General features: G+C 18.6%; 6 protein-coding genes across 6 annotated transcripts; 3 read left to right on the forward strand and 3 right to left on the reverse strand.

The window, feature by feature from the left end:
• Positions 1-1071: 1071 nt before the first annotated feature.
• Positions 1072-5279, forward strand: PGSY75_0718600 (hypothetical protein; the record flags this gene model as incomplete). The annotated part of the gene is made up of 10 exons (XM_018785027.1): positions 1072-1074; positions 1173-1240; positions 1366-1417; positions 1534-1595; positions 1711-1780; positions 1874-1979; positions 2094-2143; positions 2341-4195; positions 4309-4358; positions 4443-5279. The coding sequence occupies 10 exons, from the start codon at positions 1072-1074 to the stop codon at positions 5277-5279; spliced, it is 3153 nt and encodes a 1050-aa protein (XP_018642528.1).
• Positions 5280-5555: 276 nt separating this feature from the next.
• Positions 5556-6932, reverse strand: PGSY75_0718700 (putative membrane protein; the record flags this gene model as incomplete). Its single annotated transcript, XM_018785028.1, has 1 exon — positions 5556-6932. One exon carries the CDS (start codon positions 6930-6932, stop codon positions 5556-5558), a length of 1377 nt encoding a protein of 458 aa, XP_018642529.1.
• A 692-nt stretch (positions 6933-7624) lies between these two features.
• Positions 7625-8957, reverse strand: PGSY75_0718800 (hypothetical protein; the record flags this gene model as incomplete). The annotated part of the gene is made up of 5 exons (XM_018785029.1): positions 7625-7793; positions 7901-8124; positions 8228-8410; positions 8588-8798; positions 8923-8957. The coding sequence occupies 5 exons, from the start codon at positions 8955-8957 to the stop codon at positions 7625-7627; spliced, it is 822 nt and encodes a 273-aa protein (XP_018642530.1).
• Positions 8958-9848: 891 nt separating this feature from the next.
• On the forward strand, positions 9849-10741 carry PGSY75_0718900 (hypothetical protein; the record flags this gene model as incomplete). The annotated part of the gene is made up of 2 exons (XM_018785030.1): positions 9849-10265; positions 10454-10741. The coding sequence occupies 2 exons, from the start codon at positions 9849-9851 to the stop codon at positions 10739-10741; spliced, it is 705 nt and encodes a 234-aa protein (XP_018642531.1).
• A 1187-nt stretch (positions 10742-11928) lies between these two features.
• On the forward strand, positions 11929-12390 carry PGSY75_0719000 (hypothetical protein; the record flags this gene model as incomplete). Its single annotated transcript, XM_018785031.1, has 1 exon — positions 11929-12390. One exon carries the CDS (start codon positions 11929-11931, stop codon positions 12388-12390), a length of 462 nt encoding a protein of 153 aa, XP_018642532.1.
• A 266-nt stretch (positions 12391-12656) lies between these two features.
• On the reverse strand, positions 12657-13540 carry PGSY75_0719100 (hypothetical protein; the record flags this gene model as incomplete). Its single annotated transcript, XM_018785032.1, has 4 exons — positions 12657-12842; positions 12961-13215; positions 13330-13393; positions 13506-13540. 4 exons carry the CDS (start codon positions 13538-13540, stop codon positions 12657-12659), a joined length of 540 nt encoding a protein of 179 aa, XP_018642533.1.
• Between the last annotated feature and the right edge of the window lie 272 nt (positions 13541-13812).

The raw sequence follows: 13812 nt of genomic DNA on the forward strand, positions 1-13812 counted from the left end.
AAATATATAATTTTTATTCATTAAAATTTTAATTTTTTAATGTTTAATTTTAAAAATGTTACAAAAAATATTTTTTTTGGGACAAAAAAAAAGAAAAAAAAAAAAAAAAAAAAAAAAAAAAAAAAAAAAAAAAATATATCAACACATTCATGTTTTCATAATTAATGTTTTTTTCAAATATAGTATAAACAAATTTTTTATTTCAATATATATATATATATATATATATTTATATTTATATTTATATATTCTCTATTATTTTATTTTATTTTATTTTATTTTTTTTTTTTTTTCATTCATTATATCATAACATCGTTATAAACAAAACCATAAAATAAAATAAAAAGAATAAAATGACAAAAACTTTTGGGGGAAGTGTAAACACATTTATATGTGCTTATATATTTCTACATATATGGTTATACAAATTACTAATTATATAATTTCTTTTTTTTTTTTTTCTGTATATTTGTGTGCACAGAATTAAAAAAAAAAAAAAAAAAAAGACATAAAAAATTAGGACTGTACATAATTTTTTTCATTTTTTCTCTTGCTTGTTCAGGTTGTTTTATATTCCGGTATTTTAATATTTTTTTTTTTTTTTTTAAATCGTGTATTATGGCTATATTTATTTAAATTTTATATTGAAATTTATTCTTTTATTCTTATATTCCTTTATTATTTTGATTTAAACATGTGCATATTTGTTCTCAAGAACATGATGTTGTAGAGAACAAATGAACAAAATAAAAATGTAAATGGAATAATTAATAATTCATTTAAAAGATCTATCCTTCTGATATAAATGCATAAAAAAAAAAAAAAAAAAGTCATATATAAACTTAAATTATAACTTTTATTATTTTTTCCAACTTGTATAAATTAACCCTTTTACATTATGAAACCGTGCTTATATATTTATTATAATATATATATTTTTTTTTTTAAGAGGAAAATATTGTATAAACAAAAATTAATATATATATTTATTTAAAAAAAATTTATAGGTTAATATAATTTGCAAGTTCTATTATATTTATTTTATATAACATAAATGCAACCTTGAAAATAATGGTTAATTATATACATAACATATTATATAAATAATATATATATATATATATATATACATCTTTTCAATAAATGAATCGTGATTTTCTATTTTATTATAGATTGGGATGAACCATGATTTTTTGTCAGCAAACTTTGTTGGATATCCAATGGAAGAAAAAAAAACATTGTAATGATAAAAAAAAAAAAAAAAAAAAAAAAAAAAATTTGTTATATACGTAACCAATATTGATAATATGTGCTAATTAAATTACTTTAATCATATCTATATGTATATTCTTATAATATCTGTAGGTGTTACCAAGATTTTAATATAAATAAAAAAAGAACGACTCCTTTAAAATATGTTAACATTCATATGAAATAAAAACTATATAATATAAAACATTTTATATAATAAAAAAAAAATATATGTATATATCATTTATAAGGTCAATTTTCCATATTTCAATTCTTTGGTAGAACAATTTTAATAATTATGAGTACTTAAAAGAATTAGACGATCTCCGGGAATATAAAAGAATGTATATATAATATATGTCTATAAAAAAAAAGAGAAAAAAAAACTATGTCATATATATATATATATATATATATATATTTATATGTATTGAATTTTTTTTTTTTTTTTTTATTTAGAACTTGCGAAAAAATAAAAAAATATGAAAGTTCTATATATTCATATAAGAATCAATTGAGAAATGTAAACGTAAATATATATATATATATATATATATATAATAAACAATTATTATTTAAATTATACATTTATGAATATATATTTTTTTTTTACCTTGTATAGAAAAAAAAACTTGATGGAGGAAAAATAAATTTAAAATTATTAAATATATTTGTTAATATTATATGTGATATAATAGAATACCTATGTTCTGATATAAATAAATCAGGTAATTAGAATGAATTGTTAAAATTAAAAAATTGTAAAAATTAAGATATAGAAAAGGTATATAATATATATATTAATACATATATGTCAAATTTATGTTGTTTTATATTTTTAGTCTTATCCGTTCTTCCTTTTATTCATACCATATTGAATACAAGTCCCATAGTAATAAATAATAATAAATATAAATATATATATATATATATATATATATGAAACATATAAAGATTATTGAGGCACTCATATTTGTAATTACATTTATATATAATTATTTTGTGAATAATATTATAATAAATATGGTGTATTAAAAAAAAAAAATATATATATATATATAAATATATATATATATATATTTTTTTTAGAGAGATAAGAAAATATACCAGTGTTCCAAATTAATCCATATAACATTAACCCATTTGAACTGTAAAAATGTAGTGCATAATAAAGATGAAATTCTTAGAGAAGAGATAGAAAAGGACTATGATTTAAGGACCCATAAATTAGACGATTTAGAATGGTTAGCTTGTGAAACTAATGATAAAGGTTGGCTAGCTATTAGCGACAGATGGGAAACATGTCCCAAGGATTTAAAATGGTTATGTGTGAAAAGAAATAATAGATCATGGATATTATATCGTCATATATGGGAAAACAGTTCAGATGATTTGAAATATATAGCTATATTGTTTGATGATAAAAAATGGCTACATTTATATAAAATATGGAAGCTCATTCCTTTAAGTTTAAAATTTAAAGCGATAAACTCAAGGGATGTTACTATTTGTAAACCATCATTAAGTGAAATTATTTATAACAATAATAATATATATAATAATGATATATATGATGATGAAAATTTTGTGAATATAAATTCATATAATTCATCATCTATAAAAAATAATTATAGAACTAGTAGTATGATGGGAAATTATTACTTAAGATATAATAATATGGTTGAAAAGATATGGTCATCAAAATTATATGAGAACATGCAAAAAAGAGAGGATGCTTTAGAAGAATCATTAAAATATGATTTATATAAAACACAAATGAAAAAAAAAAAAAGTGATGATAATAATAAAGATAAACATATATTGAAACATATAAATACAAAAAAAGGTGTAATTAAAAATGGAGCTGATAACTTAAATGATAAATTGTTAATGTTAAAAGAAATCGAAAAGGATAAAAAGGAAAATGAAAGTTTTAAAAATGGAATAATACATTCTATTCATGCATATGAAGAAGACAAAGAAAAACAATATGGTACCGATAGCCGAGTGGTAATTCAAAAAGGTATGAGTAAAAGTGTTCAACATGAGGAAAGGGGGATTACAAAAAAGAAAGAAGAAGACAAACAAATTGAAAAGGATGACAAAAGGGATATAAGATCATACAAACAATTAGACATAAATATAATTAACAAAAGATTAAATTCAAAATTTAGTTTAAAAAAAAGTTGTAAAGAAAATTTTATTAAAAATATGTTATTTAATAAAATAAATATACAACAAAAAGTAGATAATAATAATAATAATAATAATAATAATAACCAATATGAAGAAAAAAATAAAAGTAATGATGAAAAGGAAAGGTTAGATGATAAGAATGACATACTACAATATCCAATATCAGAAAAACATATTATAAAGAACGAAGATATTAAAATAAATAATACAAATAAAAATGAAATTCAGTTGTTAGAAAAAAAAGAAAGTGAAAAAATGAAGAATAATATACAAAAAAAGAAGTTACCATCATTAAAAAATATGTTAAAAATGAAAGAAGAATGTTATTTAAAAAAATTCTCAAAAATGAGAATAAAAAAAAGTATTTTAGAAGAATGTGTACCTAGTATACAAAACAAACAAAATAGTAAGAGCATAGAAAATTTTGATGACAGCTCAAGTGATGAATTTATAGATACTAAACATAGTTATTCTATAAAACATGATGAGAAAAAAATATCTAAAAGAACAGTACCACTTTTATTAAATAAGTTGTCTAAAATTAAATTGGACAATATAAAGAAATTCCCTATCCAAATAAAAAAACAACATTTTAAAGAACACATTATTAATATGAAAGAAAAGGATGTTTTGAAAACAGATGAGAAATATACTAATAGTTTATATCATGAAAATGTGCAATATGAAAAGAATGATAATAAACATATTTTAAAAGTAGGTGCGTCTTTCAAAAGTGAGGATATTAATGGTATATAAAAAATATATATATATATATATATATATATATATATATATATGATATATTTAGACAAGTGGAATAATATAATGAATCCTTTTTTTTTTTTTTTTTTTTTATTGCAGAAAAGGAAATTGAAATAAATAAAGAGCAGAAAGATGAGGACATAAAAAAGGTAATAGTAATAAAAATATTTAATATATTTAATATATTTAATATTATCATGTGTAATAATTTATTTATTCGCTGTATTATATAGGAGCATCAAGGAATGGTTACAAATTACTTTACAGATTTATTTAATGCATTTAATTTTGTTAATACTCCAAAGGAGGTAGGTAGTTTTTTTGATTTAAAAAATAATGAGGATAAAATATTATTTGACGATAATTTAATAGGAAAAAATTGCGCTTCATTGGAGGAAAATGATAAAAGTGACGATGAAAAAGAATATTCAATAGAAAAGGCAAATAATAATAGAGATGTGATGAAATTAAATATAAAATCAATGAATTCGGCGATGATAATGGAAGGAAATAATATAAATGAAGAAAATATAAAAAATGATAATGATATTCTTACTAATAGTAAAAATATGGAAGAAAATAAATTACCATATATAAAAACTTTGAGAAGTTTAAATTTTAATAAATTCCCTACAAAGAATAATTTAAAAGGGTATTCAATAAAAGAAGAATTATTAACAAAAATAAAAAAGAAGAATAATGAAGAAAAAATTATATCTATGGAAAGTATAGAATATAAATTAAAAGAAAGTAAATACCAGAGTAATTCTTATATATGTAAAGATCCAATATTACAATTTTATACTAATAAAAAAAATTCCTCATTTTTAAAAGATTCACAAGATAATTCTATGAAAAATAATCCTAGTAATATTTTACGAAAGATACTTGATTCTGATTTGTCTAATTTTAATAATATGAATAAAAAAAGAATGACAGCTGATGAAATTGCTAAGCATACAAATGCTTCACTTTATATAACAGTTAAGAGAAAGGCATCACAGTCTTCTCTGACAAATTCATTAAAAATAATACCTAAGATAAAAGAAAAACCCAAATTATCATTTTGAAGAAAAAAATAAAATATATACACACATATATATATATATATATATATATGTACATATTTTTATTTATACAATTATTACATTTATAATATTTATAATATTACAATATATGATTTTCTTCAAATTGTTAAATTTTTTAATTTTTACTATAAAATGTATGTTATGTAAAATAAATAATATAAACATTAAACATACACATAAATATATAAATAAATAAATAAATATATATATATATATATATATATATATATATATAATAAAAACCAGAAAGATGTAATGTCATTTTATATATTTAACACATTTCATAAAACAACACGCTGCTGTGGCTAGAAGTATACCATACATATCAGTAAAGGCAGATGAGAGAGCAAAAAACATTTTTTGTGACTTATCATTTATTTCGTTTATATGTTCTTGTGCTTCTTTCTTTAAATTTTGTAATTTTTTATTAAAAAAGATATTATCTCTTTTTCTCTTTTGTATAACAGAATCACATGCATTAATAATTAAATAATTTTTTAGTGTATTTAAAGTATGGTTGTTTGTATCAATTATTCGACATTCTTTAATATTCATAGTATTCTTATTTATGTCTTGTGTATTATTATGTATATTTATATTATCATTAATATTATTTATAATATTGTTATAGTCTGATTTGTGGTTTAAAAGATCTTTACCATTTTGTAACATTTCATTTTTATAATTATTTAATTCATTATTTGTTACTTTATTTGAATTTATGACATTGTGTTTTTTAATTTTATATAATGATGATATACCATAAAAGCTAGAAATTAAATATGGTACCATTAAAACAGAACAGTGTATAGGTATATTTTTCCAAATAGCCCATTTCTTAAAATATAAAGAACACAAAGCACATATAAAAGCCATAGACCCTGATGGATGTATAAGCACAAAATCAACCATCCTTAAAGATTCTACTTCTTTTAAAAATTTAAAGAATTGTAAACTTATAAAATTCGAAAATATAGTTCCACATAAAAATAAAGAAATATATTTTAGAGGTCCATAATATTTTTCAAGAAAACATGAAGATAAAAAAAAAGTGCATAATTGAATTGAACACTGTAATGTATTTTCATTAATAAAAAAGGCACATGTTATATATTTTATATTAAAAATCTTATTATTTATATGCATTCCTTTTGTTTTTTCATTATTATGTAAAATAAAATATTTATCTAAATAACTTATTATTTTATCTACCTCTAATCTAATACTCTTCTCATTATCACAATTTTTTAAATTATATATTAAATATTTTAGTAAACCTGATATACCTATCATACCTATAATAATAGATATAGATGCATATGGAAATGATTTACTTTCTGGGTAACTAAGAACATCTGATACTTTTTCTTTCTTTTCATAATGATTATTTTTCTCTTTTACAAATTCATTATATTGTCCTTTATGATTCGTACAATAAGTTATATTTTTTTTTTGGTAAATCATATCATTTCTAAATAAATCAAACTTACATGTTTTCAAAAAATTATAATCATTCTTTTGTTCTGGGCTCCTATTCAAATGATAATATCTTATATTAAAACCTTTTTCAACTAAAACATTTTTATGAACAAAATTATTCAGAAAATTTCTTCTGTTTTTTAAGTGATAAAACATTTTTGTATTCTACCTTAACAATCTTAAACATTTGTCATTTATTATCATATGCATGACATCTTTAATATTTTTTTAGAAAGAAGCAAATATAATACAATAAAATGATTATTCGATACGACATTATATATATAAATATATATGTATGTATGTATATTTTTTTTTTTTTTTTTTTTTTTTTGTGTAACTTTATTATACTACTATATAAGCACACTCTTTTATTGATTTTTCATCTTTCATTTTGGTCAGTTCCCAAAATATGTGTTTAATATTTCCTTCAAAACAAAAATTAAATCAATAAGAATTTTAAAATGGATTAATAAGGTTATATATAATGCTTAAGAAAAAATGAAAATCACATAAAAAAAAAAAAAAAAAAAAAAAAAACATATAATATATATAATATATATATTAACATGTATGGTAAAATGAAATTTTTTACTCAAAAATTAAAAAGGTTATTCTATATATGTATATGTGAAAATTTATTAAAATCTCATAATAAATTAAAAAGGATAGTGTAAAACATAAACGAATCAATAAATAAAAATATATATATATATATATATATATATATAGTTGTGTTTTAAAATGATAAAATATAAAGTACTATTTTTGATATTATTACATATAAAATTTCCATATAATATTATTATCTAATAGTTATATATATTTTTATTTTTTAATATATAACATTATACCAAAGGATCATCTTCTTTCATATTATCTTTCTCAGATGAGGAAAATTCACTAATATCACCTGTATTTACAATATATCTGTTGCCAATTTTTTCATCCTTTAATTTTTTTGCTATGTTAACTACAGATGTAGAAGGTTTGTATTTAGCTTCTTTAATCCACGCTCTACCAAAAAAAAAATTATACAAACATATATACATACATATATATATATATATATATATATATATATATATATATGTGTTCGTTTTATTTTATTCTGTACTCCTTACTTAAAATCAGATTCTTTTAATTTAGAATAGGAATGATCATCATGAACAATTTCTAGTCTTCCTTTCCCTAAAGGAACGGTAGAAATAAGTTCATCACAAATACTCATTGGAGTTATAGTATCATCAGATCCGTTAACAATTATTACATATGGGAAAGTAGACAAATCAATATCTAAGTTGTGTGTAAATTTTTGAAACGTCTTAACAGATGGGGATACAAGAATCTATAGGAGGAATAATATAATATATATATATATATATATATATATGTATATATGTATGTGTGCACATGCATATCCATTTTTAATAATAGCTTCTTTTATATACTAGAGGTTTTTTTCCATTTCTGTAGTTAAGATTCATGGCTACAACAGCTCCAAAATATATTCCAACAACAACATCAGGGTCGTACATTTGAACTCTTTGCTCTGCTTGTTTAATTGACTTCTTCATAATATAATAAAGAATTAAATGCGATCCGATAAAATATACAACTAATATTATAATAATCTAAAAAATAAAAAAAATATATATATATATATATATATTTATTTATTTATTTATTTGTACGAATTTATGGACAGGTAATATTTTTCTAACATTATCAAGAAAATAATACATTCCTTATATGTATACATATATATTTCATTTTATTATCTTGTCCATTTTTTTTTTTTTCCAATTTACCGATAAGATTATTGTTATTATAAGAAATATGATATCACAAAATTTATAAGATATATATATGTTAAATAACATAACACATATTATAAATGAAAGGAACAAAATAAAGGAACTAATGCTTCTCCTTTGATTAATGCCTGCTATGAATAAATTTTTTTTTCCAACGGCTTTTTCAATTATTTTCTTCTTTTTGCTTTCCCCAAAAATGTGGAACCTATTAACATAAAAAAGAATATGTACACAAGAATATATATATATATATATATGTATTATTTATGAAAAACAAAACATATTATTATAGTTTAATCATATAATGTATTAGCTCCCTTTTTTATTACCCGTGTATGTATAATATCTTTATATTTTCCTTCATTTTAAGTACTCAAATAAAATCATAAGAACACGAAATAATATATTTTTTTAAAAATATATAGCTGAAGAGAGGGAAAAATAAATAAATAAATATATATATATATGATATAAAACCTATGAAATTATTTTTTATTGTCTCATTTTAAAATAAAATATATATTATGATATATATATATATTTTTTTTTTTAATTAAAAAGGAATACATTTGGTGTCATCTTCATAATTTAATAATCGTGGTGTGTAACCAATTTGTAATATCTTCCTTAATTTCAACATATACACATATATTTGTTTATTTATTTAATAATGTTCAAATTATAAATTTTAATAATAAGACAAAATTATTTTAGTTAGCTAAAAAGTTTATGGATGTATACTTTTTTTTTCTATTTAAATGTATGCATAACCTTTTTTTTATCCTGAACGTTCATAATTATTTCAAAAAAAAATTTTTTTTTTATTACTTGTTCATAAAAAAAAAAAAAAAATAAAATAATAATTTAATATATATATATATATATATAATATATATTCTCATTATTTTTATGTGTGAAAAATTACAAGGAAAAATAACTGTAGGAGAATTATGAAAAAAATAGAGAACAAAAATAAAAGAGAAAGCAGAACTAGAGAATAGAATAAAAATGTTGTTTATTCGGTACCATATTACAAATTAAAATATAAATATAGATATTATATGTATGTGTAAAATTATAAAATATTTTATTTTTTATAAAATAATAAAAATATAGATACCACTTATATCCGTTAAACGTTTTTAATCTGATATAATTGTTATCTTATTATATAATATATATATATATATATATATATATATATATATATATGATTAATTTATATTAAAAAATCCTTCTGTGTTAAAAAAAAGAGATGGAGCGAATAAAAATTTTGTATCTTCATATATACGAAGATGAAAAAACTCAAATGATCAGAAAGATCCTTGAAGAACTATATGGTAAGGAAAATATATTATCTTCAAGAAAGAAATATAGAACCTTGGACATTTTAATTTTTATTGTTATATATATTTTATGTATATGTTGTGCATTAATTTGTTTTTACTATTTATGTATAGTAAGTACTTATACATATATATTAATACCTCCTTGTATTATTATTACAGTGATTATTTTTTTCATTGGGTCTATAATAATATACGAATTATTATATTCGACATTTTTATACAAAGCTAATAAATCATTTGATCAATTGAAGCCTCATGTAATTGTTGCTTATCAGTTTGGATGTATTTTAGCTACCCACTTAGATGGTCCCAAGGTTCCAATGGTTTATACAAAAATATATAAAAATAAAATAAAAAGCTCATATCTTTTATGCCTTTTAGAGTTAAAGTTTTAAACTATTCAATTATATATATATATATATATATATATATATATATATATATATATGTCGTAAATATATTCTTACATTATTTATATATTTTAAACCTTGTTTCCATTTTAATATTTCAGCTCTTAATATCACCTGTTGAAGAAAATTTTTTTTCAAATAAAATCAGGAAAAAAATAAATATCTCAGATTATCCATATATCATATTTGTACATACAACAAAAGATAAAAAAAGATATTTGAAAAAAAGTTTAAGTCTGATAGAATCTTTAGATAAAAAAAAATATAGAGTGGAAATAGTTGACGAAGGTTATCATTTAGAGTTATTAAGTCCAGCTGAATATAAATATTGGATTGATGAAATTTATTCTATGCGTCCTGAATATCCTTCAATTAATTCCCAACAATAATAATTATGTGGAGTTTTATTTATTTTTTTTTTTTTCTTAGAATTGATAATTAAAAAAAATATCTTTTTCGTAATACATTTATATGAAATGACAATACTGGTCCATATTATTCATAATTTTTAAATACATTTAATATATATATATATATATATATATTTATTTATTTATTTACTTTAGTATTATTTTTTATTTTTAAACCCTTAAAGCTTCAAAATATTTTGAATTGAAAATTAAAATTATGAATATTTTATAATTCATTTTTTTTATTATAACAAATATGTTCACTCATATATATGTTTATTTGGTCTAATTTTTATTTTTAAATGATACTTTATTTTTTTTAATGGACACATTTATATCTGGAAAAAATAAAAGTAAGTCCATTTTTAGAAAATATATATATAATATATATATAATATATATTTATTTAATAGTTTAATAAAAATATATGTGATGCTCAATCGACGCTTTTTTATTTATATAAAAATTATAAAAAAAAAAAAAAAATATAATAATAAATAAATAAATGATACATATAAATTTAAGAACACGACATACTTTTTTTTTCAAAATTTCCGTTATTCGTAAAAACATAAACTTTTTTTATTCTATAAAAAAAATATTTTAATACTATAATTTTATGAATAAGCATATGAATTGAAATATTTAAATACAGTTTTATTAAAATTTTAATTAATTATTATATATATATAATATAATATCATATTGTATGTATGATTATATTTTCTTTTTATGCAGATAATTAAAAGTATATATATATATATATATATTATAGCATATTCTAAAAAAGTAGAGCAAATATATATTACATATATATATATATATATATATTGCAATATATTTATTTATATACTTTTAATAAGAAAAAAAAAAAAAAAATTTACATTTATATAGTATATATATATATAAAAATGTTGCTTTCATTATATTTATATTTAATGCATAAGTGTATTATTCCGTATATTTTTTCTTGAATTGAAATATTTAGGAGTGGATATTTAAAATATTATAAAAGATTGTGTAAATAAATAGCTGACTAATTTCTTTTGTAGCGGAATATTAGGAAAATTAAACAATAAATAAAATATATATATATATATATATATATATTTTTTTTTTTTTTTTTTTATTTCTTCATTTTTATATATGTATGCATATGTAACCCCATGGTTGATATAAAATTAAAAAGCGCAAATTCAAGTTGCGAATTTAAACTTGATTTTAATGAAATAAAACTTCCTGATGACATAAATATTTTAAAAGATTTAGAAAAAGAAGTAGAAAATTCTATATATCATTTAAAAAGATCAAATGAAGAAATAAAAGAATATGACCCTCAAGGATTGGATAAGGATCTTTTTTTAGCTTTGAATGAAAATAAATTTGCTTTGTTTAGAAAAGAAGAAAGACTTATGTTAATAAGAAAGAAAATACAAAATATAGAAAACACTCATGGATTGGCAGATACATTAAAAGTATCACAAAATAATGTAGTTGATAATAAGGAACAAGAAAATATAAAAGATGATAACATAATAAATAACACTATCGACGATCATAATAAGGCACAAAATGATAAAGATATTAATAGTTCAAATATGGAAAAGAAAGATGGAATATATTTATAATATATAAATAAATGAATATATATATATGTATATATATATGTATTTATCTATGTATTATATTTTCTTCATTTGATTATATTAATATTATTGTTATTTTTTATTTTTTATTTTTTATTTTTTATTTTTTATTTTTTATTTTTCATTTTTTATTTATTTTTACTTTTTTTTTTTATGTTCATTTTAATTATAAAATATAAATATATAAAAAAAAAAAAAAAAAATTCATTTCAATATACATGAATTATTATAACTACAAAATTACATATTTAAAACATAACATCAAAAAACATTGTTAAAAAAGTATAAGATATATAACATTGTAAGAAAAAATACAATACTTCAAATGCTAAGACAAAGGAAAAGAAAAAAGCAAAAACACCACTTGTCATGGTAGCCAATATTAATTTCATTAATTCGCCGAATACGCAGAACGCCATAAGTGGTCTCACGGCCTATAAGAATAAAAAAATAAAAGTGTATGTAATATAAATATAAATATAAATATATATATATATATATATATATATGTGGAACATTTTAATTTGAATATAATTTTTTTTTTATAAAAACCTGAAATGTCGTTCTAGCCATATATATAAAAAAAAAACGATAACTTAAAATATATTTTACTGCAAATTTTGTCATATCCAATGGGTTCACATAATGATTTAATGTAGGTAGACTTGATATTAATTTGTAGGGTCTTATATCTTCTCTTAACTTTTCATTGTAGTATTTATAAATATCTTTTTTGTCGTTTTTAGGTGTCAATGTTTTATTTATTTTATATGTTGAAGAAAATCTTTTAGTTAAACAGCTCAGGGCCTACCTTGAAAAAAAAAAAATAAATGAACACACCAAACAATAATATACACATATATATATATATATATATATGTAATATTAATTTATATGTACATTTTAATTCTTCGTATTTACCATTGAATAGTTGCTGAACGAGTTTAATATATATGAGTTATTCCTCCATAGTAAGGGTCTTATTCTATATATACAAATATATATTTTTTATATATAACATTGTATGCACATTCTTTATATATATATATATATATATATATTTTTATTTTATTTTATTTTATTTTATTATTCCTTACTGTTCATTTATTTTACACAAAGATATGCCATTCATTTTTTTATTTTATTTTATTTTGTTTTGTTTTATTTTGTTTCTTTTATGTTCCTTTAAAATATAATTAAATGTTCATGTATATATATGTATTTAAATAGAATTTAACAACTCATCATTCTTAAAAAAAAAAAAATATATATATATAATATATATTTATTTATGTTATTTTTATATGTTTTATTTAATATTCATTTTTATATAATAATAAAAAAAAAAAAAAAAAAAAAACCAACATATATAAATTATTTTATTTTTTTGTATATATATATATC

The sequence above is a fragment of the Plasmodium gaboni genome, chromosome 7 (genome assembly GCF_001602025.1).
Source record: "Plasmodium gaboni strain SY75 chromosome 7, whole genome shotgun sequence".
Classification (NCBI taxonomy): Eukaryota; Apicomplexa; class Aconoidasida; order Haemosporida; family Plasmodiidae; genus Plasmodium; species Plasmodium gaboni.